Genomic DNA, 26,023 nt, shown 5'->3' with positions numbered 1-26,023 from the left:
CGAGCTTCAAAGTGTAGCTTCCTCCCCAGGGGTGAGGCTTGGAGTGACACCCAGCCGGAGCCCAAAGAAGTCAAGGGGTGAGAGCATGGCCTGGGGTGTGTGAAGACTCTGACAGGCTGAGTCCCAACCTAGGAGGACACATGAAGGCTGTCGCCACTCCACTGTCGCACGGTTCTAGGGGTACAGCCTCAATGAGGGCACTTGCCCTTAACTGCTGTTAAAGGGTTAATCTGCTCTACTAAGGGGGAGAGAAGCCAGCCTGTGCCATTCCTTCCAGTCTGGCCCTTTAGGTGGACACCCAAGTTGCTTCCTGAATCCAAGTGGAAGTCAAAGGAGATGGGGACAGGAGTGCCACTGAGATGAGAGTGAAGGTCTGCAGGCTGGAGCCCTTCGGAAAACGTAGCCCCACAAAAAGTCCAGAGTCGTGGAAGACACGGGATGGAGGGGAGGGGTAGGGAAGACACAGGGCCATGCAGGCTGGAGGTGAGGGGGTGGGGCAGGGATGGGGGCACAGTTCCGACAGGGCTGGGTGAAGGGTGAGAAGCAGGGGTGGCAGCATCGGGGTCCAGCCGGCCACCTGCTGCCAGCATCCACAGCGGCTCAGGGTGGGAGATGCTGTGGCTGCGTTGTCATGGAAACGGAATGAGTGGGAATGAGTGTGGAGAGGCTAATTAATCCAGGACAGAAAATGGGCATTTGACGTCCAAATCAAAACCAGGAGGGGGTGGGGGAGGCAACAAATTTCAAAAAAATAAAAAAAAAAAAAAAAAAAAAAAAAAAAAAAAGGAACTCTAAAGACCAAACAAAGCACCCTGAGAGGAAACAACACTCAAAGCAAGAGAAACATGGAATGGGTGTGGGGTTGAAAATCGGGGTCTGAACAGAGGAGGACTGTGGCTGCCCCAGGGAGATGCCCGGGCCCCTCCCCGCCAGCAGAACACAGCATCCAGTCTCACCACCCAGCACCCAGGGTCCTTGGCTGGGCAGTGAGGCACCAGAGGGGCAAAAGCCCCCAGAGAAGGCTTCCTCAGGGCAGACCAACCCAGACCCAGAACCCCGTCTCTCTAGATGCCCCTGAACCTCACACGGGGAACAATACACTAGAACCCAGAGGCAGAGGCCTTCACCCTCGGTCTAAGCCTCCTTGTGTATCAGCAGAGACGACCGCAGGGGGTAAGAGCCCAGGTCCTCACCCAGCACAGGCAGCTAGTTGCCAACATTTTTGTCCAAACTCCCAGTGTTGCCATCTATCATCCCCAGTAGCTATTATCTATCTGCTATATCAATCAATCAACCAATTAACCAACCAACAGCAATCTGAAGAGACAGGATCTTGCTCTGTAGCCCAGGCTGACCTCCAACTCATGGCAATGGTCCAGCCTTAGCTTCCTGAGTGCTAGGATGACAAGCTCAGATGTGCCACTTTTACAGCTGTCCGTGAGTTGAAGATCTTGGTTGAACATTTGCCCCATTTGATCCCACTTAACAAGCCCAGTTTGCAGGAGACAGCAGATCAGAGAGGTGACGAAGCTAACAAGATCGAGCAGTTGCTAACCTCAAAGCCACTCCTGCCCACTCCCCGACACTCATACAGGAGCAGCAAGGACAGTTGAATGTCTCTTTCTCACTGTCTGGGTTCCTTTAAATGTATGTGTCTTTACTGGGGACCCAGAAGAGGTGAAAGCACTTGGTCAAGTGAGCCATGGGCCCTAGCTGAGGGACCTGTCACACTCAGAGGCTACAGGTGAACCGCTCCTATGCAAATGTGTACAACCCTCCAGGGGCAGAGCCCAGAGCTTACACGGCTCACTTCAGTCATCAAAAGAGACCTGACCTTAGTTTATGTCAAGGGCACTACTGCGTGGAAAAGACTTCAGCTTTCAGAATACAGAAGCCACAGGCCACCTGAATACACAGTTTCCATCCAGGGCTGTGACTGTGGCCATTAAATGCTGGATAGGACCACAAGTCATTTTAATGTTCATTGTCCCTGAGGTGGCCAGCCACTACCAGCTGAATGGCCAGCGGCTGTCAGTTAAATGGCCAGCCTCTAAAAGTTAAACAGCCGGCTGCTATAGGTTAAATGGCCAGCCACTGCCAGTTAAATGGCTGGTGGCTATCAGTTAAATGGCCAGCCACTATCGGTTAAATGATAGCTCCCATCATTCATTACATGGGCATGTCAGTCAGCTGTGAAGGTATCTGGGGCATCCACAGAAGCTGCTCACTGGCCTCCATGACCCCGTATTGGTTTCTATGTCCTTCAGGAAGTGGGTTGGTTTGCCAGAGTCTGCAGCGGAGGGTGCTGTAGGCAGAAGATGGCTCTCATCCCCTCGGTGCACCCTCCCAGCCAGTGGGGGTGATGGCTGATGCTGTGTTCTGCCCAGTTTTGGGCGGTCGCCCACCCGCTTTGTTCCTCCACCCCTTGGCTGCAGGCTTGAGGTGCACATTATGAAATAAAGTGGGCACAGAGCCCACAGGACGGACAGGCCCCGTGGGACCCCCGCCCCAAATTACCGACCTGAAAGGAGGGTCCAGGCGGGTTATAAGGGGCAACACCAGCCTTGGTCCTCGGCACGCTCCAGCTGGCTCTGGTCCCCAGCGCTTCTGGTCACCGAGTAGCCGGGAGGGTCCCAGCAGGGGGAACCCGCGTGGACGAGTGGGGTCAGGAGGGTTGGGTGGCAGGGGTGGGGGATGGTAGTGGCAGGTCAGGAGGGGATGGTCGCTTCAAACCCCGATTCACATGGCAAAAAAAAGAAAAAATCAAACCAACTGAAAAACCATCAAAGCAACCAGGAGACGGCCCCTCCCCCAGGCAGGAAGAGAGGCAGAAACCAAAACTCAAAAAGTGGGGGTTTGAGGGTGAGGGGTAGGTGGGCAGGGACAGGAGGGGTGAGTGGGGAAGAAAACTCAAAACAGTGAAGTGATCTGGTTGAAGCGCTAGGTAGAGGGTCCGACAGTGTCACACGGTTAACACATCGAGCAAGCCGCAGGTGGGGAAGAGGGTCTGTGGGGGCATTTTGGGGTGAGAGAAAAAAGTGATTGGTTCTCTGGACTCCAAAATGGATATGTGAATGAGAGCTGGGGGGTGCCAAGGACTTGTGCAGCCTCCAAGGTGGGGGGGGGTAAGTTAAGCTTAGATTACACCTGTCATGGAAGGGAGAGGGCAGAGGCCCAAGCTCACAGCCTATCTCCCACCCTCCCCCTCTGTTCTCAGTGCCCTGAGAACCCTCCCTGTCCGCCACCAGCTCCTGTAACCACGAAGCTGCACTAGAAGGCCCAGAGGGCCAGGAGCCCTGGCTTGGGCATCTGAGCAGTGGTGCACAGGCTGTTGGGTCTATACTCCACCACAGATCACTTTCCAGTTGTTCAATGTGGGGGGCGGGGCGCCCTGTTTCTCTCTTCACTTCCCTCACAGTCTTGCCAATTGACTTCCCCACCCCAACCCGCCACTGTGGCCGTGGGAGACTGTGGTTTCTCCCAAGGACCAGGTGTAATCTAATGTCCCGTTTGACCCCACCCACAGGGGACACAGATGCAGGGGTGAGGCAGGCAGCAGGCGACGTGTCAGTCAGTGCTCAGTGTTCCTGTGGGGCAGCCCCTGCAAACCCCCAGCCAGACCCCGCTGAAGACCCCTCTCTCCCTCAGTACAAGGTGGGTGATGGGGATGGTGTAACGTCACCTCCCTGAGATCACGCCAGGGGCCTAGCGTGTGGGGCACAGCCACACAGCTTGGTCAACAGACCGCACAGAAGCAGCTGGGGGACATGAGACGTGAGAGGAGTTCCAGGCCCCATATCTCTAGCTCCATTTTGGGAACATGGGAGGTGACAAATTCCAGGACATGGGTGCAGTCTCACTGTCTCCCCAAGTTACAGGAGCAGAGCAGGCCAACCTGCAAGGGCCTAGGGCCGAGCCAAGCTCTGAAATCGTGCAGGGACTGGGCCTCCTTGGCCAGCACTGGGTAGCCTGAATGCCCACCACTTGGAGTCCCGGGTAGGTGGGAGGCTGTCCCTCTGCAGCAGGTGGGGGACGCACCGTTAACTGGGTTAGGAGCATTATGGTTCAGTAATGCTATGTTCTGGTGGGTGCCAACAGGTGCCATCATTTTTTATTAAACAGAAAGCCTGTTAAAAGCTCACAGCTTTAAACTACTGATGAGGAAAATGTGAACAGCCTACAATGACGCCATCTGTCTGTCTCCTGGCACTGTTTTCCCTCAGGGAAACCCCAGAGAGGTATAGAATGTGCACTTAAAAACAATCATGTAAAGGGCTCTGGCCATTTAGTCCCCAGAAGTCAAGGACTGGGCAGCTCCTGGGTTCCATCGGTAGCAGCTGAACCTGCCAGTTAGAGGAAGGTGACTTAGCAATGGTGGAGGCTCCTGTCCCTCTGCAGACCTCACAGGCCAGCCCTGCTCTCCTGGTGGGTACTAATGTGCCTGGGGCCTTGCCTCTCTAGGCTCCCTTTTCTGTCTCTTGGGCCTCAGGACTTCCTCAGAGAAAGTCACAAGGAGGAAAGTGACATCAGTAGCCCTGAGGAGCCACTGTCCCCAGTGGAGAGGGCTCAAGAGCCCTTCCTCCCCACCTTTCAATTCCCCTGAGTACCTGGGAACTTCTCCACCCAGGGTGCATGATGCCATTGGCTCTTAGAGCCATCGAGCAATCAGGAACTTCACAGTTCCCATGAGCAGACAAGGTCACATGTGTGGACATCAGCACCTGACAGGGTGCACGCAGCCTGTGTCACTGCTCTCCAAACCCAGGTGGCCTTCGGGGCCCTGTCGCCCAGGTACAGTGTACCAGGACCTGCTTTGCTGGGGCTCAAGCTGACAGTGGGAGCAACAACATCCCTTCCGGAGGCATCTAGAGACCTTTTGCTGACAGTGCTTTGGATTTAATAACCCGGAAGGCAGAGAAGAGGCTGGAGGGAAGGGATAACCTGCTTGGGCGGGGGGTGGGGGGATGGGGTGGCCCTCAGCTGTCCAGCAGAGCAGAGAAGTAGAGAGCAGACCGGGTACTAATGGGGTTTTTTTATTGTGGATAGGACAAATGGTGAATGTGTGGATCTCAGAAGAACGAGAGAGAGCAAGACAGAGCTAAGAGAGAGAGGAAAAAAAGAAAGTTTAGAAAGAGGGGGGCAAACAAAGGGGGAGGGAAGAATGGGAAAAGAGAGAGAGTCGGGGAGAGGCCACGCCCAAAATACCCCTGGTTTTCTTGGGAATTCCACAGCCCTGATGCTTCGGGTGATCAGAAAGTGACCACACTGCCGGACAACACACTTGTGATTATACCCAGAGCCTGAGAGAAGGGAGCAGCAGATAACATCGCCTGGGAGGCAGAGGCACATGCTGCAGACAAGCTCGATAGCCGAGTATTCTCCGAAAGTCTGTCAATTACACACCCCCATAGGCAGTTCTAGATGAGCACAGCCGACATGCATGAAGCCACTGTAGGCTGGCACTCTATACTTCCTGCCAAGCGCTTGAGATTCTGGCGCTGTGGCACCTACTCTTTTGTAGATTGGCTGATACTGAGCCGGAACTGGGGCACTGGCAGCCCCTGGCTGAGGCAGGAGGATGGGAAACGCCCTTGGGGACTCCCTCCTGTCAGCAGTCCAGAGGGAATTCCCCGACTAGGAACCAGTTAACCAGGGTGCCCCCCCCTGTCCTTTGGTGCCTGAGTGGTCACTTTTCATCAAAGCATCCCAGCTGTGGGACCCCATCCGCCCTTTGGGTGACAGCTGGGACAGGAACACTGGCTTTGAACTCACAATGCGTTTGGTAACAACCACAACAGCTCAGGCCAAGAAAACCAAAACCAAACAGCACAAAACAAGACAGGACCAAAGACATCGCTTTGGGGGAGAAGGCATCTGGTGAAGGGAAGCAGGGTGGGAAGAGGCAATCAATCCCCCCAAAACGAAACTTATAAAAAAAAGTTTTAAAAAATAAGAAAATAAATCAAGAAAACAAAACAAACAGGAGACAAACACTCCAACAGAAGGTCGGGAATCCACCAAACTGACAGGAGTGGCATGCAGAGAAAAAAATTTTTTTACATTCTCCCAGCATGCATCAGGCCCAAGTTACCATGACGACGAGGAGTGCAAAAAACTTAGCAACAACATTACCAAGGGATGCAGAGGCGACCACAATGCAAGCATCGCGTGTGCCAGCCGCGCCGGCGGCTGACATTACGTTCTGTGTGTCTTTCTGGGTTGTTTGCTTTAGGCTCGGTACCTCATTCCACTTTACGTCTGTTTTGCTATTCATTTTCTGTGTGCATGTGTGCGTGTGTCTGTGCGGTGTCTGCGTGTGTTTCTGGTGTGTGTGAGCATGTGTCAACTGTTATAATTTTTTTTTCAGAATGTAAAAATGTGGGTAAAGAAAGTAAAAAAGAAAAAAACCACACCAACCTTCTCGAAGCTCTGAGGGATGTAAAGGGGGTTTGATGCGCACAATGACATGGGGAGAAGAGAAAAAATAGGGGAGATACAGAGAGTAAAAAGAGGACTTCCCACGCTAAGGCTGCAATCGCTCGCTTGCTTTCTTTAAACCAAAAAAATAAAAGAAATTAAAATCAAGAAAGAAAAAAGAACATAAATCTCCCTGTCTTGGCTCAGTGCCAGAGCACAGCCAGCAGGGCTGACTCACTCTCCCGACCCTCACCTGCCCTCAGGGAGGGGCTTGGCCAGGACACACAGGGCCCTCCTCCCTCCTCACACCCTCACTAGGGGCTCCCCCCTCCCTGCTCCACCCCTGCCTTCCCCTCTCTCCTGAGCCCTACCAGATTTACAACCCCCCCATCCCCAGTGTCCACCAAGACACACGCAAGTTAGATGAAGGCCGGTCACTGGAGTCCTGCGGGGACCGCAACTCACCCGGGTGCCATGATGGCAGAAGATCAGACTGGCCCCCCTCCCACCCACTCACCCTCCCTCCATACGGCCTCCTGCTTGGAGCCAAGATGTAAAACCCACAGCCAGGACCCAAAGGAGTTGACTAGGGGCCAAGGAAAGCAAGGACTAGAGGGAGAGGGACAGCCTGCCGGCCTCCCTGGGTGGAGAGGGGTGAAGGCCAGGGGCACTGCAGGGAAACTGAGGCTGGGGGAGGAAGGTGAGCAGGCCAACTGATACAAGCAGACAGGAGTACCCGGGGTGCCCCTGGGATGTGGGTGCACCAAGGGTCCAAAGGAAGCCTCCTGCGGGTGGAGGCACGGGAGGCGGCCGTCAAGGACCCGAGGCTTCCAGCCATAACGGCATGAGCCTGGGATTCTGAGATCCACATGAGGTCCCAAGGGCCCAGCGGCATGTCTTGCCACCAAGCCACAGGCCCAGGTGTGAGCTGTGGCCCTGGCCTCCCACGGCCTGGGTTTATTCCTTCTAGAACGAGCACTGGGTTCTGGGATGCCGGGTGGGAGGACAGCTTGGAAACCCCATTCCCCACAGTCTTCGCTAGAGGACACTGGACGGGGAAGGGAAGCAGGGAGCCACGAGGCCACAGGTTCAGAGAAGCGAAGCCAGCAGGACACAGGAGGCACACATACCACACAAGCCAACTTGGGGGGTGGGGATGTGGCAGGGGGGCAGTGGCCCTCAGGCTCCCCCAGCCCTGTAGGCCCGAGATCGGCCCACCAACCCCCACCCACCCACCTTGCCACCAGCATGACCCCAGAGGCCCACAGTTCGGTGACTGTCATTCCAGTGACCCCATGGATGGGGTTAGGGCCTTCCTGCTCGGGGCAGCACAGGACAGGGGAGCCAGGAGGCCATGAGCCCAGGGATGGGATGGGACAGGGTGGGACGGTGGGTCCCTGCCTCTGCCTGGCGGAGTTCCCTACCTCGCACGTAGAGGTTGGCAGGTGAAGAATAGCGCACACCAGCGCTGTTGGTGGCCACGCACTCGTACTTGCCCTGGTCTGTCTCCTCGCTGCTCTCAATCTGAAGGGCACCTGCGGGGACAGGAGATGGGACCTTGGCCATGATGGCTAGCACTGAGATGGGGCCAGGCCTGATAAGCACCCCACTGTCACATCTGAACTGCTCACTGATGAAGGGACTCCATGGGGCACAGCATTGTAGAATGCCACTCCCAGGGCATGGGAGGAGGCAGAGGCCACCCCAGCCTCCTTCCAACCAACAGGCCACACCAGACTTGCAGGTGATCCCAGCCCCGCCCTCCTAGGGCAGCTGCCAGTCAGTGGAAAGGGTCAATCCTCCCCCAGGGTAGAGGTTGACAGTTGCTGGGAGAAGTACATAGGGGCTACACACACAGTGGCTTGGGTCAGATCTCAAGTCTGAAACCCGGGACAGAGCATAGGAACTTTAATAAGTCCCAAACCTTGGCCTCGGGACAGAAACTCCTCACTCCAGGTCCCGGGGCCCAGGGCGACCCACATTTGAGGTCACAGCCCTCTGAGCCAGGCTGGTGGCTGGTGCATGCCCAAGCAGAAGATAACATGCTCCTCAGATCAGCCTGGGCTATGGGAGACCTCGCCCCAAAATCCAACAAAAGAACAAAATTCAAACACAGAGGTTCCGAAGAGGGAGCTGTGCACACCACAGGGCCTGGAGAAGGCCATGCTTACCCCAAGGGTAATTCAAACTGGCTAAAGCCAGGTAGCTCCTTCACAGCAAAGCCAGGGAGACTTGAAATCTCAGCCTCGGTGAAACAGCTTAGCACTTACAAATTAAAAGAAGTGAGATGGAGGCGGCCACACCTGCCACCAAAGGTCTGCCTCACCATGCTTGATTTACAGCAGACTGGAGAAGAGAGCCTGGCTAAGGATGTCAGACTACAGGCCTGCTCCTATTGAACCGGATGCAGCGACAGCCATGTGCGGCAACCCTGGGCTCCCAAACCCTGCTGGTCCAGACTTCCTATTCACTTTCTCTGGGTTTATGGACACTGTACTCCAGTAGTGACAGGGCCCAGAGACCCTCATGTCTCCTCTCTTGAGTGGTGGTGGAGGATGGCCACCATAGAATACTTCCTACTGACTTTAAGGCTACTGCAGAGACCAGAGAGGGTAGGAAACCTGTTTGAGATACCACAGCACATCAGCACTGGTCTGTTTTCATGTGCCCTGGGTAAATGAGTTATCAGACTGATCTTTGGAGAATTCCTTTCTCTGAACCCTCCAGGCTGAATACCCCTAAATCTTAGAAGGCCCTTTTGCAGCTCATGGTAGATGGCCGTGAGGCGAGGGCTCTGCGGGAGCAGGGGTTCAGGTGGGCATGAGAGGCACTGCCTGTCCCCGAAGCTGAATGCCCACAAGGTCCCCTGCAGCCACACTCGGCCCAAACCACAGACAGACAGAAACACCAGAGGGATGTGAGGGAGCCATGTGGCGGATGTGGGGGCTACTGAGAGCTGAGGGCCGGCTGGTGAGGGGTGGGCCTCTTACCTCGGATAGGGGTGCTTTCTGTAAGGGAAACAGAGAGACACAGGTGAATGTCACAGGAGAGGGGGCCGAGGGGCCAGGAGTCACACCTGTCCCTTTGCCAGGCAGTGGAGCTGCAGTCAGCCTCATGAGGGCTGGGGCTGGGGGCCTTTGGGGCAGACGCTTCCTGCAGGCGGCCTCCTTGGGTCTAGGTGAGGTCCCAGGGAGACTGCGCCTCCTCCCTCGGGTTACTTTGGGGTTCCAGCAAGGGGTTGCTTTGAAATCCAAATAGGGAGGGGTGGGTAGCAGGAGGGTCCCAGGAGTCTTGTTAGTGACCAGGGAGGGACAGGAGTTAGCTCCAGAGGGCTGGGCACTGGTGAGGTGGGGCTGGGTATCACCAAGGCTGAGAGGGAGTTGTGGGAAGGGAGCCGAGGGTGGAGGGAACCCTGCTGCCTCCTTCAACTCTGAAGGAAAAGAGGAAAAAGCTGTCTGTGGCTTGGCCATGCCCAGGGAAGAGAAGGCTCCAGGCTGGGGGTGCCCATGCAGCCTTATGCCATTTGTCAGGGCCGAAGCCAGCAGCAGCCATAAGAGCTAGCCCAGGACTGCTGCACGGTCTGGTAAACTGAGGCAGTCAGGGCCAGTCTCAGGCAGTCTCTTGGCAGAAGGCGGTGGGGCTTGGACACCATGTCTCACACCTTCTGAGCTGTGGCCATGCATCCTGACTCCTGCCTCTTCCTCCCTCCCACAGGGTCTATGCAGCCTGGCTGGCCTGGAACTCACTATGTAGACCAAACTGTCATCTGACTCATTGCAATCCTCCTGCCTCTTACTCCTAAGTGCTGGGGTTAAAGGTGCAACCATCAAGCCCCATAGAGACATCACACCCCCTTGAGGCTGCTCCACCCACTGTCAGTAGGAGCCAATGGGAACTTGTTAACTGTGTGGTGGGAGTCGGGAGTGGTCATAATGGAACACTAGCTTTTCGTGGGTTACAGTGGCGGGAGGAGGCGCCAGGGCATTGCTCACACTGCCACCCCCTTAAGGGAAAAGGTACCTCATTTCCTTTTCCACCTTTATTTTGATGGTACTGGGTTTAAAGCCCAGGGCTTCTAGAGTGCTTGCATCAGTCACTATAACTTTAGCAAGAATTAACCCAGCAGCTGGTTTCAGAATGAATGTTCCAGTTCCACACAGCATCTTTGGCATTAAATCCCATCTCTACTGGAGCACTGGAGGAAGCTCAGAGCGGGGGCTCGTGAAGTGTGAGGTCCCCCAGCCTGGGGTCAGGTGGCATTTTTCCTCTTTTCCTTGTGGGTGGGGTCTTTCTTCAGCCCACCATGGGGGGGCAGGAGAGGGCGTTAGTATACATGCCACACGCAGTGGGTCAGTTACCGTCACGGTGGCTGTTAGTGTAGGGGTGGAGGGCGGCAGGACTGTTAGTGGTTGGTGTGGCAGAGAAGTGAGGACTTACCGAAGCTTTCTGAGCGTTACACAGAGGCAGGAGAAGAGAGAAGAAGGTTAAAGGGTGGCCACTGGGCATCCAGCCGCTCATGGGCCCAAGGGAGGACGGGGACTACAGGGTACAGGGCAGGTCCCAGGGTGGTATATTTATACAGTGTTTAGCTGTCACCCCTGGACCATGGCCACATGATGGCCAGGAGGTGCCTCAGAGTGCGAGGGCTCCCCTGTGATGTGAGCGGATTGTGTGGCTGCCATTGGGCAACCGTCTCAGGGAACTTTGGGGTGGGGGGTGGGCACAGAATGGTTACCCTGAGGACAAGGGATGGCCTTGCGACGGGGAGGCTGCGGGGAGGAGAGGGGGTTGAGTGAGAATGTGAAGAGACGGGGAACACAGACAACACTCGGGCCAGCAGGCACACATGTGGCAGAGAGCCCAGTCCCTGCACTTTGCACACAGGAGGCAGGGCTCCCCACTCAGGGAGCCACACGCACACAGACAGACAAGTGACAGGGAACACAGACTCATCAATGGGCCAAATGGAGTCTCCGCTGAGACAACACTGTAAACCACCCAAGCCTCACTAGTCCCAAGGCCTGGCCTCCCCAGACTGGCTAGAACCATGACAGACACTCGTCAACACTGCTTGGTTCTGACACCTTCAGCACCAGGGACACTCCCAGGAGCCTCTGTGGCCCCCATTACCCTGCCTGCTGGTGACCCTCCATCTCTCCTGGCATTGCAAACCCTCGGTCACCACCATACCCAGCTCCCCTAGGCTCCCTACACCTGAAGCCCACTGACTGCTCTATCACTATTCGTGTCTCTGTCTGTCTGTCTGTCTGTCTATCTGTCTGTCTCTGTCTCTACTACCTTCTATGGCTCCCCATTACCTTAACTGACCACATCCTATTAACACACCCTGGAGCTAGGGTCCTCATCACCCTGCCTACTTGCATGACTGGTGCTCTGCAATTACCCATCAGCTATAGCTATCCTCACCCACAATGCACACTATCAAGTCCCAGAGCCCTGATCCCACGGTGGGACTCTGTGGCATCCTGTGGTTTGGGTGCTAGGCCTGATCTCTGCTCCATGTGCTCCATGTGTTCCATCCTTGGATCACTACCGGCCTATTCCCCACCAGGCCCAAGGCATGGGCTGTTTGTTGCCCTCGATGACACCCGCATTCCCATCAGCCACCTGTGCCCACCTGATCTAAGCTGCTTGATGCGCCCATTGCTGGCACTGGGGTCCACAGGCAGGAAGTCCTTGAACCAGGTGATCTCGGGGTCAGGGTTCCCGCTGGCAGCACAAAGCATGGTGGCTGTGCGCGTGCGCTCCACAACTTTCAGCTGGGGACCCATGTCAATGTTGGGAAAGCCAGGGGGTAGCTGGTCCTCTGGAGGTGTGGAGACAGGAAGAAAACGGGAAAGGAATATGGTTATTGCAAGAAACATCCCTAGCTAGGATGCACCCTGGGCATCCACAGTCCCAGTCCGCCACCCTCTGTGGCTCATGTCCCTGAGACCTCATGGCTGCTTGGGCAGAGCTGGAGTCATAGGCCTGACTCCAGCACAGAGGGCTCTCTGTCCGCCTGCTACGGTTTCCCATTACCTTATTGACCTGGGCTAACACTGCCCCTGGGAGGGCCCCATGCTGGTCTCTACAGCTAGAGACTGGGACACTGGGTTTCACGGAGTGGTGACACCAACACAGACCCCTTAGCCTCTCATCTGGAGCAGCCACACCCTTTCCTGGGCCCAGGCCACATACTTCTGCAGTCCCCTCCTGCCTCCACCCAAACGTCCCCTGGAACAAGTGGATGTGGTCTAGATCCTTCCAGAATTTCTCAGAACCCAAATGTCTCCTTCAGAATGTCAAACCCAGTTTGCTGAGACATGACTGTGTCCCTGCAGAATCCCAATCTGACACCCCATTACCCAGGAAGGAGAGGCAAGAGGAGCATGACCCTGAGCCCAGCCGGGGCCACCAGGAGAGCAGGAGGTGGGGACAACATGGAGCCACCCCAGCCCCAGGGGTATCTGCTGTTCCCTGGGGATGCCAGGTGGAAATGGAACACTGCAAGAGGCCTGTGCAGGACACAAGAGCTGGCACGGGGGTCACCAGACATGTCCCTAAATGGCTGTATAAAAAAAGACCGATAACCCAGGGACCAAGAGCTTGGGGGACCATCTGCTATGTTGACAGTGTGACAGTCATAGCCTCTCACACAGGTGGTCCTGTCATCTGTGGCATGTCCCACCGGCCATGACACCAAAATTGGTGTTTGCAACGGGAGCCATTTGGCTTGTGGCTGAAGGTGTTTGGAGAGAAAAGCCTGGAGCCTCAGAAGCTCTTGGGACGCCATGAGTGAAAGGGGATGTAACAGTCATCGGCTTGGAATACGACGTCAGAAGGACTAGACGGTGGGCACCGTGAAGGTGGCTGAGGAAAGAAGTGGACGGGAAGCAACTGTCCTGGTAGAGAACTCAACCCAAGATGTAGCAGGCTCCAGACAGCCCAGAAGGGTCCCACGCTTATATGGATGCTACAGCAGCCAGCTGGGGTACAGAGCTGGGAAGGGGCCCGATTCCCAGTGTCCCCACATGCCACACTGTGCCCAACTCCTCAGTGTTCACACCCCCTGGTCATAATCAGATGGACAGGAAGTAGAGAGACAGGCACAATGGCATTGGCTCTGGCAGCCCACAGCAGGCAGAAGGGGGGTGTCCTGGGGCCTGGGGGGGGCAGGCAATGGTCAAAGAACAAAGGGAGGTGGCCAGGGTGTCTGAAGCTCAAGGGGGTGCGAGAATCTTTCCAGACTCCCAGTGATCAGTGTGTGATGGATGAGTGAGTCCCAGCTCTGGAAGTGTTGACAATAAGGCTGGCACAGGGCAGCAGGAGGCTGGCTGCCGAGTCTGTGCTGGGAAAGGTCAAGGCAAAAAATATCCCAAAGAGAGAAGGGGGAGGAGGAGCCCTGGAGTGTGTGGACTATGCCTGGCTCCGCCCCTACCCACAGTCACAGAGCTCACTGTGGGGCCCCTTGTTAGAAAACAGAGAATTCCCAGAATGCACAGTGCCCTGGGGTGGCTCAGAGCTCCCACCAATGTGACTGGTCCTGTGTCCCAGCTTTAGGAGAGAGCCACTGGGGACCTGCGATGCCCAGGGAAATGCTCATGGCTATAAATGCAATGTCCCTAAGAGGCAGACATCCCAGTTCTTTTTTTTTTTTTTGGGTGGGGGGGTTGAGACAGGGTTTCTCTGTGTAGCTTTGGAGCCTGTCCTGGCACTCTCTCTGGAGTCCAGTCTGGCCTCGAACTCACAGAGATCCACCTGCCTCTACCTCCTGAGTGCTGGGATTAAAGGTGTGTACCACCAATGCCCGGCGACACCCCAGTTCTGACAGGTTCATTAACCCTGCTGGAGTCACAAAGCTCCAATGCAGCTGCCTCAGGATCTGAACTCAGTTGTTTGATGCCCGTGTTAAAGGAACATCTTAGTGTCCCTTAGACTGAGCCAGGGCATGAGTTATCTGTCCTGCCTTTGGGGACCCACCCTTTGCTAAGTTCTTCTGTGGGGGCTGGCCTACTGGTAGCTCCAAGCAGATGTGAGACCAACCATGGCTATCTGCTCCTGAGTGGTAAGGCACTTGTGACCCAAGCTTACTGGGACAGAGGATCACAGGAGACACAGAGACAGAGGGACAGAGACCAGAGAGCACTGTCTGAGCACCTCGATCAGGCTGAACCTGAAGCCCATCAACTGCAGACATTTTAAACCACACAAACCACGGGGGTGGGCAGTGTTGGGGGGCAGAGAAACCCAAGTCCTTAAAGAACAAAACAACAGGCAATGAGGAGGGTTCCAGGCTTGGGAACAAAGTGTGCAGTCTGTTCCCTCCTCCGTGAGCCTGGGGGATGGGGGCGCGCGGGCCGCATGTGGTACCTCGGAGGACGGTCAGCTTCGCATGAACTGTGATTTCCCCCACCGAGTTCTGGGCCACACATTCGTACACGTTCTCATCCCGGGGTGTCCGCAGTGGCTGGATCCTCAGCACCGCCCCGGAGCTCTCATCAAAGTCAATGGTCTGTGGGGAGGGCGCGGGGTGGCAAGAGGGTGGGGAGGGCAGGACACAGGGCAGAGACACACAATGGGAGAAACACACATGGGGAATGGGATAGGTGACAGTGAGGCAGGTCCAGGCCAGGTTTCACCCCAGCAGGACTGTGCTGCAGGGGTGGGGGCAGCAGCCACCCCAGATTCATGGTGTCCGTGAGCCAAGGGAGTCCCATGTGTGCAGGTGGGCACACGTGAGTGTGCACACAAGATGCCACCCAGGATCAGTCACAGTGAAAGAAGAGGAGCCAAGAGATGCACACGTAACCACGCTGACTAAGTGCCTGGATGGAGCTGAGCCTGAAACCCACCTACTCTACACTAATTACAGGGCATGGACACGTGTGTGTCTATAGTCACGTGTGTATTCAGCTGTGTGCATTTTTGTCCCAGGTGAGGTTGTGAGTTTAGACTCAGAAAAGATGGCCTTGCCTGAGGACACACGGCACTGAGTAATAGACTAGGGAAGCCTGTGGCGTCAGGAAGAGGGGTGCACCCTGAGGTTCAGCCACTGTCCCCTCCGTGAATGGGTGTGCTGGGTGGAAGGCACCCCCATCCTGGCCCCAGCTCACCTCAAAGCGCTGTGAGTTTACTTTCTTGCCCTTCTTGTTCCAGGTCACCCGTGGCTTGGGATCACCCGTGGCCTGGCACACAAAGGAGGCTACGCCTCCTGACACACCGATCTGGTCCTTGGGCTCTTTTATAAACCTGGGAGGCTCTGGGGGTTCAGCAAGAAGAGGGGAGGGCTGAAGACTAGAGACCAACAGAGGTTGACAGACAGGAGGAAACGCCTCCCACATGCTCACACACGCGCACATTACCCTTCAGAGACTAGGGTCCCCACACTGAGCCCCCAGAGATGCCTCAGTGATGACCTTTTATACATGGACTCACCCCCAAAAGGAACAAAATGTGTCCTAATTCTTTAATTAGACTTGTGGGGAAACTAAGGCACTGAGTTTAAGGGCTAGCTAAAGGGCCCAGCAGGTACAGGTGCTTGCCACTAAGCCCTCTGATTCCAGTAGCAATTAATATTCACAATAGTAATTAATATGCAAATGAATACCCAAATAGAAATGTAAAAGATGACTAAAGTCAGTATTTGAACCTAGAGCACTGGAGAGTGGCGTGAGCCAGGGTGCAGGCCTGGGAAGGGGCTTGGCTTTCCATCCAGAGAGCCTCAAGCAGATCCATTGCACACTCCCTGCCTCTGAGGAAGGCTGGGAGCCCAGCTTTGATGCAAGCCTGGCTGCTTGGTAGCAGTCTGGTTTTGCCCCAGGACTGGACACAGTACATTAATAACAGCTGAGCTGCAATATCTTCCTCAGAAGTCCCCAAAGCAAAGCTGGGGATGCAACCTAAGCACCCAACAAGAAGGGAACTGGGAAAGGCATGTGGTGTGTGTGTGTGTGTGTGTGTGTGTGTGTGTGTGTGTGTGTGTGTGTGTGTGTGTGTATGTGTATGTGTGTGTATGTGTGTGTGTGTATGTGTGTGTGTATGTGTGTGTGTGTGTGTGTGTGTGTGTGTGTGTGTGTATGTGTGTGTGTATGTGTGTGTGTGTGTGTGTGTATGTGTATGCATTCAAACCTCTCAACTCAGAGTGAGCCAGGAGAGGTAAAGGGAGTCCACTGGCTTCTCGGGTCCCCACAGACCCCAGCTACTTCCGTCCATGGGTCACACTGAGCTATCAACAGGTGTGGCTGCCACAGGGGCTGACCAGCCTCCCCCCCCATAAGAGGCTCTCAACTCACAGCTCCCAGTGTCCAGGCTGCTGCATGTATTCCCTTGTTACAGATTTGGGGGTACTAATGGGTTTCCACAAGGTTCCCCCAGAGAACTCAGAAATGACAACCCAGCGCCGGGCGTTGCTGGCGCACATCTTTAATCCTAGCACTCAGGAGGCAGAGGCAGGCAGATCTCTGTGAGTCCGAGGCCAGCCTGGTCTACAAGAGCTAGTTCCAGGATAGCCTCCAAAGCCACAGGGAAACTCTGTCTTGAAAAACCAAAAAAATAAATAAATAAACAAAACAAAACAAAAAAAACCCGACAACCCAGGTCTCCATTTCCCCTTAGCCCATGACAGGTCCAAGCACTGAGGTGACTATTCCTGGGGCCCCTCTTCTGCTGCCCACAGGAATGACCTGGGGTCCCCTGGACCCAGAGCCATTTCTGTATCAGAAATTGACAATCTGAACCCATGGAACACTGCTGCACTAGCCAGGGTGCCCGTGAGCATCTAGGCTCCAGGTGAAGGGCTTCCAGCAGGACAGACCCATGTTCTGAGCTCCAGGCAGAACAGCCGTGGAGACCAGACCTGGCTTGCACCTGTCACACAAGCAACCAAGCCTAGGCTGGGACTCCTGTCCAAGGCCACTGCCTTCCTCAGCACCTCCTGGACCAGTCATTAGGGTCCCCAGTGCCTGCCCTCTGCAACTGCATCACCAGCTCTGCCTCCGCCATACTTCCTATGAAGAAAGGGGTTTAGCCTGCCCTTACCCTCCAAAGCCCCTTGGGTAGGGGGTCTCCTATGTGATGATGGATCTCGGTGTCAAGCCCAAACTGAGGCTCTGTATACATCTTAACAGTAAGTAAAATGAGACCCTGACTTTGTCTGAAGTACACCACTCTCCCCTTAAAAGATTTGTGTGGTTGCATGCAGCACCCTTGGTTGCCAGAAGGGGGCGTCAGATCCCCTGGAATGGGAGTCACAGATGTTTGTGAGTCTCTAGATGGTTACAGGGAATTGAACCCAAGTCCTCTGGAAGAGCAGTTGGTGCTCTAAGCACTGAGTCATCTCTCCCACCTATTTTTTGGTTTGTTTAGGTTTTCTTAGACAGGGTCTCACTAACCAGCCAGGGCTGACCTCAAAGTGCTGGGATTAAAGGCATGCACCACCACTCCAGATCCATCAACATGTTTTATTTCCAGACTTTTCCATGGTCAGTCAACTCCACCAGGAATGTCAGCAGACTCTTATACACCTACAAAACCCTGGCCCCCAAGCCCTCTTTCCTAAAAGTCTGCCTCAGCTCCTCCTGGTCAGACCTCACCTGACACTGGTGCAGTGGACACTCAGGAGTCAATCACCATTACCTGACACCAGCATCACCTCTGCTGTATACACCCTTTCACACATCTAGGCACCAAGCCTCTTCCTTGAACATGCAAGTTCTGTTTGGGTCACACTGGGAAGCCCTGGGCTGGGGAGCTACACGTACACACACCCTAGAACAGACACACGGCCAGGTCCACCCCACTCCAGGCTGGCCTCTCACCTTCAGCTGAGCATCCTCTGGCCAGCAGTATGAGGAAGAGCCCCACGGGACCTACCATGGACACCACACTGGGATTCCAGGTGGGCGCCATGCTTGGCAGTGGCCTCTGGCCTCTGCCCTGGTGGGGGACGGCGCCCCCGTCCCTCACAGACAGGCCTCAAGCCAAGGTGTCCAGAGGGGCAGCGTCTGTGGGAACAATAGAGCAGCAGTGAGTGGGGAGTGGGAACCCAGGGATTCCATGCAAGTGGTCTGGGAGAGGGAGCCACACCCAGGGACCCACGGGTGGATCTGTATGGGATCACTGCCCTGACCCAGTTGGGCACAGCAGTTTCTAGAGACAGCATCTCTTGTAGCCCAGGCTGCCCCACAACTTGCTATGTAGCCAATGACTTTAAACTCCTGACCCTTCCACCTCTGGCTCCTCAGTTTCTCTGTCCTGGAGTAGAAGTCAGAGTGGGCACCTCCACCCTCACACTGAGCCCCACCCAATGAATTTGCCAAGCTTGAATCTTGACTTTCTGGCCTCTAGAGGCCAATGTGGGCTAAGTCTCTAACCACCAGCTGAAACCCATTACTTGCCTCAACACTCCCTACCCTGACCTAACACTGGCCACAGTTCCCAGAGTCCCCAGGATAACTAGTACTGTCTCTCCCCGACTGGGTGAATCTCAGCTCATGGAGCCAGTCCACTGTGCAGGCAGGAAATGACAGATATGGTTCTGTGGCATTTACCCAATATCCCACATGGGCTCCAGTCTCGAGCCCACCCACAAAGACCCAAGTTCCTGGGTGCAGCAACCCTCAGGCACACCTTGAAACCAGCATCCTGAAGCTCACACTCTGCCTCAGGCTAAGGCAGTGGGATGGAAAGACCAAGGAGGGGTCAGATAGTGTGACCACCACACCCCAGGAGGGCCCAGGCTGTGGCCCTGGGGAGGAGAGAGGCACATAATGGCAGGGTGACCCTGTGATCCTGTCTCCCAAAATACTCAGTTGTGGTTGCCTCACCCAGCCCTAGAGGAGGGCAGGGCGTGCAGTGGCCAGCTGATGGCCTAGTGTGAGCCAGGAGGGCATGGATGGGGGACGGCAAGAGGGGGCTAATACACACACAGTCAGACCACAGTTACACAGGCACGCACACGGCCAGTCAGACAGTAGACAGACCTAGGCACATATTCAGGCTGCAGGCAGACCCAGGGAACACAGTCAGATGGCAAGTGGACCTGGGCATAGGCTGTGGCCATACAGAGACATCAGACCCTGACATTCACAGTCAGGTTGCCAAGATGAGGACGCCCCCACCTGTGTGCCCAGTCCAATTCTGAACAGAGTCAGACCACCAAGTCTAATATACAGAGGTACATGGAGGGGAGGGATTCACACCCAGGACCACAGTGGGATGCACACAGTAGGGCCACAGCTGTCAGACACACAGTGAGGGTCAGTAAACCTTTCAAGGGTGCAGACATGGCTTGCTGGGTGTCCCCCACCACGTCCCTTCCCCCACAGTGGTAGCAGTCCACACACAGGCCCACACACTCAGAATGTACACAACACCCATGGACCCAATCTCCTGGCAACTAGAGGAACAGACAAAGTCCCGGATCAGCCTCTTGCCCTGGACCCACCCTGCAGCCCTGAACACTCAGGAAGAAGAGCCATGCCAGCCTGGGACAGGCTGCTGGCATCAGCCCCAGCTAAGGTGCCTCTGTGTGTGGCTAGAGCAAGGACAGGAGCAGTCAAGCCCACGCCGCTCAGACAAGCCCTAGAAGAGCCTCTGGGGGAAACTGAGGAACCAAGCAAGCCCACAGCCTGGGAGGACTGGGATGTGGGGTAGAGGCAGAAAATAGCAACTGAGGGAAGTTCACACACCATCCCCATACAGATAGAAAGTTCCAAGGGGGAGGGCACTGTGTCACCCAAGTGGGCCTTTAAACACACAACTGGATGTAACATAATCCATCATTATCAGCTGGGGAAACTGAGGCCCTGGACAGCCATCTAGCCACTAGTCAAGGACCCCCACTGTTCTCAAAAGCTGGTTAGAGGCAGGTCGCACCTGCTTTACAGAAGGGGAAACTGAGGCTCAGGGAGGCATTATTGCTCCCCAGGGCTGCCTCAGGGTGTGAGCTTGCGAGGAGTCTGGACTGAGCCTTGCTGGGCCAGCCACTTATGGAGACTCCCATGCTGCACCCTGAGGAACAAGCAGGCACCAGACCACAGGTCACGAGGGCCTGGAGCCGGCTTTGTGTGCCCACGCGGCCCAGGAGCATAAAAGGGTGATTATAATCCAGGCTGGGTAACACAGGCTCTGGGTCACCCAAACAAGGGGTGTCTCCTGGAGCCCAGACACACCTCCCCCAGACTTGGGGGCACAGAAAGCTGGTGCCCCACAGTACCATGACTCTCATGTTCCGTCCCTGGGAGATGCTGGAAAGAGACTCTAGGGTGTAGGGGCGTCCCCCCAATCAATGGGGTGTCAGCTAGGAGGGGTGTGCAGTGGAACCTGCTCGGCCAGTAGGCAACGTCCCCACAGGGCACCACTTCTGCAGCCAACAAGTCCCTCAGGCCAGAACCTGTTTTAATTACTACAGATCTATGGAGAACTGGACATGAAGGTCAGGAGTGGGTGGGAGACTCCTGAGCACCAAGCCCTGCCCCAGAGAACTGCCAATCACACCTACTAGTTAAGGAAACTGAGGCTCAGAGAGGGGGTTGCTGTCTCCAAAGGGCTGGGCTGGAGTACCCAACCTTCTCTGGGTACCAACCCCTGTGCTGAGGAATGTCCTCCGGGCTGCTGGCCTGACCTGCAGGGACCTTTGCCCATCCTACAGTCTCTCCCTACTACCATGATTCAGAGCGTTGGGCCCCTACCAGATGCCCCCTTCTCACATATGGCCCCAACAACTCAGTCTTCAGGCCCCAAGGCAACCTCCCTCCACTCCATCATAGCTAGGTCTCAATTCTTCTCTAGAATCCTCTGTGGCTCTCATCTACATCCGCCATGACCCATCCCTTGCCTGAGTTGTCCTGCTGTTGCATGCTGTTCCTCCCAAGCTGCACACCCTTGTCTGTTCCCATCAAACCCCAGCCCCGCCTCCCTCCAGGTTGCCAACCTGGACACCCCAAGTGAAATCCCAAATACACTTTCCCAGCCCCGCCGCTACTACCCCTGCAAAAACTAAAACGAAGTCGCAGCCGCATCGACGCCTATTGCATGCCCGCCTGAACCTTGCAGGATGCTTTATCTACGACACACACCCCTGCTTTAGGAGTCTGGAGAGCCGAGCTCTGCAGGCAGGCAGGAGACAGAGCGAGATGCACGTCTGCTGGGGACCTGGGTGCAAGAGGGGCCCAGGTGTGAAGTCGTGGGGTGCATGGTGGGCGTGGCACGGGCCCCTTTCAGTCCCAGGACCCTCGAGGTGCGCAGGGGTGCAGGAAGCCCCGTGGCGCGGCGAGCGGGAAAGTTTCTGCGCTCCGAGCGCCCCTCCCCCTCCTGATCCCTCCGCGGTCCGCGGGCTCCGCCCCCAGGTGGGGGAGGGGACCGCGGAGCATAACGGTCCGGAGCTCAGCCAAGTGAAGGATGCGGGCCGGGCCGAGGGAACACGAACGGCTCCGATCGCTCCCGAACGTCCCCGATAGCGCCCGAGCGTTCCCGAGGTCGGGCGCGCAGGGACGCAGGGGTCCCCAGGCTCTGTGGGGGATTCCAGGATGGTGACAAAGGCCGGGCGGGGACGCGGCCGGCCCGAGCGACTCACCGCGGCTGCGAAGTCCTTGCTACACCGCTCTCTGCACCGTCCGTCCGTCCGCGCGTCCGTCAGCCCCGCACAGCGTAGCGCGGAGACTTGGCGCAGGCAGCGGAGCAGCGGTCGGGGCGGGGGCGGAGCCTAGCCTGCGGGGGCGGGGCCCAGAGATTCCAAGGAGAGGAGGCAGGAGGCGGGGCTTCCGAGGAAGCCGGGCTAGGGGGCGGGGACTCGCAGTGGCAGACTGAGGGCAGATTCAGGAGGGAGGGGGAACCCTGGGGCGGGCTTGTGAGGAGGCAGGCCCGGGGTGGGGCTTCGCGGTGGCAGGCTGAGGGCAAAAGCAAGAGGGAGGGACTGGGGGCGGGGCTGACGAGATTCCAAAGCCTCCCAGGGGCGGAGATTCCGCTTGAGTTGCGGGAGACTGGAGGGCTGGGGGCGTGGATTGTAGGGCTCTGTGGGGCGTGGCCTTGTGGTGGGCGTGCCTTTGACACAAAGCCGGGCTAGAGGCGTGGTTCCAAGAGGCCTGGCTCCGCTGTGAAACACCCCTGCTCCAAAGGGGGGGGAACCCCGGCCGGAAGTGAGGCGGAGTGACCCCCCAGAGCCTCAGAGGGGGGATGGCCATAACTGACAGCCCAGACCCGATTCACAGCGGCGCCGTCACCATAGCAACAGATGCAGGCAGGGTGGGGGGGTCGTCTAGGAGCCCCATGCCAGCCCAGGCTTCTGGTCCCCGCACCCAGGGCTCCCCTGGGGTCTTAGGAGCTATAACGTGGGGGCCTGGTGGCCAAGGCTCCCGCCCAGCCGCGGGCCAGATTGGAAACAGATGCTGCTTCCCACACCCTCCGAATGCAGCCTGTTAGGCTTCAGACCTGGCGGAAGCTTGGGGGCCGCGTAGGGGGCTCAGTGCTCTCACCCCTCCCCCTTGTCCTAAAGAGCAGGGCGACCCACACACAACGGGACGACTCACCACGAACTTAAAGGCCCTCTGATACATCTGCGACACAGCAAGGCTGGAGTCCCCTGCCACCCAGTTGGTACAGGACACCGTGACCTATACAGGACAACCCCTGGCCAGATGCCTGTCCTGTCGGCCATACAGCAAGTGTGAGGCAGGCCTGTCCCCAAAACCAACAAAATGTCTGTCTGCCTGGGCCCAGGCATGCAAAGGCCCAGGCAACCCACAGCAATCGCTAGGATGCCTATTTGCCCAAGTCCCTTAGGCTGTGTGGTGTAGATAGGGAGGAGCCTCTGGGCTGTCCAGTACACAGGGGACAGTAGCCAAGGGCTAGTGGCTTGCTCCCAGCCAGCCTGAGTCTTTTTTTTTCTTTTCTTTTCTTTTCTTTCTTTCTTTTTTTTTTCTTTTTTGGTCAAGGGTATGGAACTAATATCCTGGGCTGGTACACAGCCACTGCCATGGGAGTCAGGGGAATCTGGGCCAGGTGCCCTTCTCCACTGGGCAACTCCAAGCACCCTATCACAGCGATGATGCCCTGTATGTCAACATCTGGTCACAGGACCCTCTTCTGTATCAGAGGTGTCCTCAGATGGAGGACACCCACCCCCCACATGGGCACAGGGCGGGTCACCCAGGAGGCTCTCAGCAGAGAGTCACCTCACTCCTGCCCTTGTCACAGTTTCACGTCTCCTCTTGTAAAACAAAAGTTTCTGATAGTCTACTGTAGAGAGCCAATCACATCAGAGACTAAGGGGTGGACAGGAAATGGGGGGTACAGGGGGAGGGTAAGCGATGTGGGGATCCATGTGGAAAAGTGGGGCAGGGGTGCCAAGGAAAGAACATTGCAAGCAGAGAGGACGAGGCTTTGCAAAGGCCTTGGGGTAGTACCGCGCCTGTCAGGGAAGGAGGCAGAAGCATGAAGGCACACAGCTGGCCGCTGTGGGCTTTAACCCTGAGAGGGGAGGGAGCCACAACAATGTGGGCAGGAGGGATAAGACTAAGGGTCAGAGTCAGGTGCCCATGATGGAGGACATAGGGCTGGGCCAGGTAGTCAGGGCAGGTGGATTCTGGGTAGTGAGTCTTCCAGGGACTGGTGTTATTATGGGATGGGAGGCTAGGAAAGTCCAGCACCAGCATCCGGCCCCCTTGAAAATAAGAACTCCAGAGGGTGTCCTTGAGCACCAACCCCAGGAGCTCTGGAACCTGCTGTCACTACGTCCTCCATGGCCACCAGGATGTAGCCACCCTTGGGAAGCAGGCACGGGACGGATCTTGTCAGCAGCTCCTGCAGCTGGGATGTTGGGGAGTAATTTTTGTTTTTTCAAAATAACTTTTCTTCTAATTATGAAACAGTCCCGTGCAGGAAAAAAAAAATCCGCAGACATCCGCAGAAAAGGAGAAATAAAAGTTACCCAGAATCCAAAGGGCCAGGGCAGAAACAGTGTGTGTCTGTCCGTGAACATTCAACCTTTCCTGGAACACATACTTAGCACCTACTATGTGTGAGGCTGCTTGGGACAGGAGCAGCCCCACCACATGTATGAGATGACAGGAAATGAGCCCAGAGGCTCTGGAGCCGGGTGACACTGGGTCCCCTCAGACATTGTTCCTTGGGTAGATTTCGAATTTAAACCTGGGTAAAGTCACTGAGTCAGACACAAAAACATCTCACAGGAGGAACAGCACTCCAGTAGGGACGCACAGACTGTGTAAAGGCTCTAATGCCAACCACTTCCTTCCAGGCCTATGTCTGTTGTATCTACTATGTAGCCCAGGCTGGTTCTGAACTTGCAGCAATCCTCCTGCCTCAGATTTCCAAATGCTAGGATGACAGACCTCAACCACCATGCCTGGTAACACCTTACTTTTGATAGCAGGGTTTACCCTTCCAAGACCATGTGCCAATGTGTGTCCTTGAGTATAGTTGAGGGCTCCTTGATACACACGGTCAGGTTCACTACGGAGTTCCCAAGTCCCATGGTTCAGGAGGGAGACACCTGAGATAACGTTCTCAAGCATCTTAACCTGCTCCTGAGTGGGGTCCCAAGGCAACACCACCCCTTGCAGCTAGGCAGGACCCCAATCCCATCAGCCCCCACCACCACACCTGGGGCAGTGGCTTCCAAGGAACCAGTTGGTCCATGTGGCTTCCTCCCAGCTGCCAGGCCCAGCACAGAATGTGTGACCCCGGGCAGGAGCCTGTGCCGACTGGCCCAGATACCTGCCCCACCCATGCTCACAGCCTGGGGCACACACCCTGCTGCTTGCCAGCAATTGTTACCTGCCAGGTCAGCCCACCCTCTGGCACAACAGGTTTCATTTCCTTTGGGATAAATCCAAAAGGTTTTCAGGTGTGGTTAGGTGCAGTGACCCTGTTCTGCCCTGTCCCCCTCCTCCCTCTCCACTTCTTCCCCCCTCCCTCTTTGCTCCTCCCTACCTCTCTCCTCCCTGCCTCCTTCCTTCTCTGCTCCTCCCTCCCCCTCTCTGCTCCTCCCTCTCTGCTCCTCCCTCTTCCCCCTCTGTTCCTCCCTGCCTCCCTCCTCCCTCTCTGCTCCTCCCTGCCTCCCTCCCTGTTCCTCCCTCTGTTCCTCCCTGCCTCCTTCCTCCCTCTGTTCCTCCCTGCCTCCTTCCTCCCTCTGTTCCTCCCTCCCTCCTCCCTGCCTCCCTCCTCCCTCTGTGTTCCTCCCTGCCTCCCTCCTCCCTCTGTGTTCCTCCCTGCCTCCCTCCTCCCTCTCTGCTCCTCCCTGCCTCCCTCCTCCCTCTGTGTTCCTCCCTGCCTCCCTCCTCCCTCTGTGTTCCTCCCTGCCTCCCTCCTCCCTCTGTGTTCCTCCCTGCCTCCCTCCTCCCTCTCTGCTCCTCCCTGCCTCCCTCCTCCCTCTCTGCTCCTCCCTGCCTCCTTCCTCCCTCTGTTCCTCCCTGCCTCCCTCCTCCCTCTCTGCTCCTCCCTACCTCCCTCCTCCCTCTCTGCTCCTCCCTGCCTCCTTCCTTCCTCTCTGCTCCTCCCTGCCTCCCTCCTCCCTCTCTGCTCCTCCCTGCCTCCTTCCTCCCTCTGTTCCTCCCTGCCTCCCTCCTCCCTCTCTGCCTCCCTC

The 26,023-nt window shown here is 56.3% G+C and overlaps 1 protein-coding gene across 10 annotated transcripts in view; it reads right to left on the bottom strand.

The window, feature by feature from the left end:
* The window catches only part of Ptprs (protein tyrosine phosphatase receptor type S), a 64,073-nt gene that overhangs the window by 26,211 nt on the left and 11,839 nt on the right, over nt 1–26,023 (bottom strand). For 8 of the 10 annotated variants that reach the window (XM_027416840.1, XM_027416843.1, XM_027416844.1 and 5 more), the window contains exons 1-6: nt 21,995–22,128; nt 18,237–18,422; nt 15,534–15,679; nt 14,791–14,932; nt 12,056–12,244; nt 7,842–7,952 (exon numbers count right to left, since the gene is read on the bottom strand). In XM_027416840.1, the coding sequence (XP_027272641.1) occupies nt 7,842–7,952; nt 12,056–12,244; nt 14,791–14,932; nt 15,534–15,679; nt 18,237–18,327 (679 nt within the window). In that variant the 5' untranslated portion in view covers nt 18,328–18,422; nt 21,995–22,128. Of the gene's footprint in view, nt 1–7,841; nt 7,953–12,055; nt 12,245–14,790; nt 14,933–15,533; nt 15,680–18,236; nt 18,423–21,994; nt 22,129–26,023 lie in introns of those variants that run through there. The other 2 variants (XM_027416841.2, XM_035445958.1) reach the window with 2 other exon arrangements.

This window comes from Cricetulus griseus, chromosome 5 (genome assembly GCF_003668045.3).
Source record: "Cricetulus griseus strain 17A/GY chromosome 5, alternate assembly CriGri-PICRH-1.0, whole genome shotgun sequence".
Classification (NCBI taxonomy): Eukaryota; Metazoa; Chordata; class Mammalia; order Rodentia; family Cricetidae; genus Cricetulus; species Cricetulus griseus.
The sequence above is the reverse complement of the archived record's forward strand: the minus strand, read 5'-3'. Positions and strand labels throughout refer to the sequence as shown.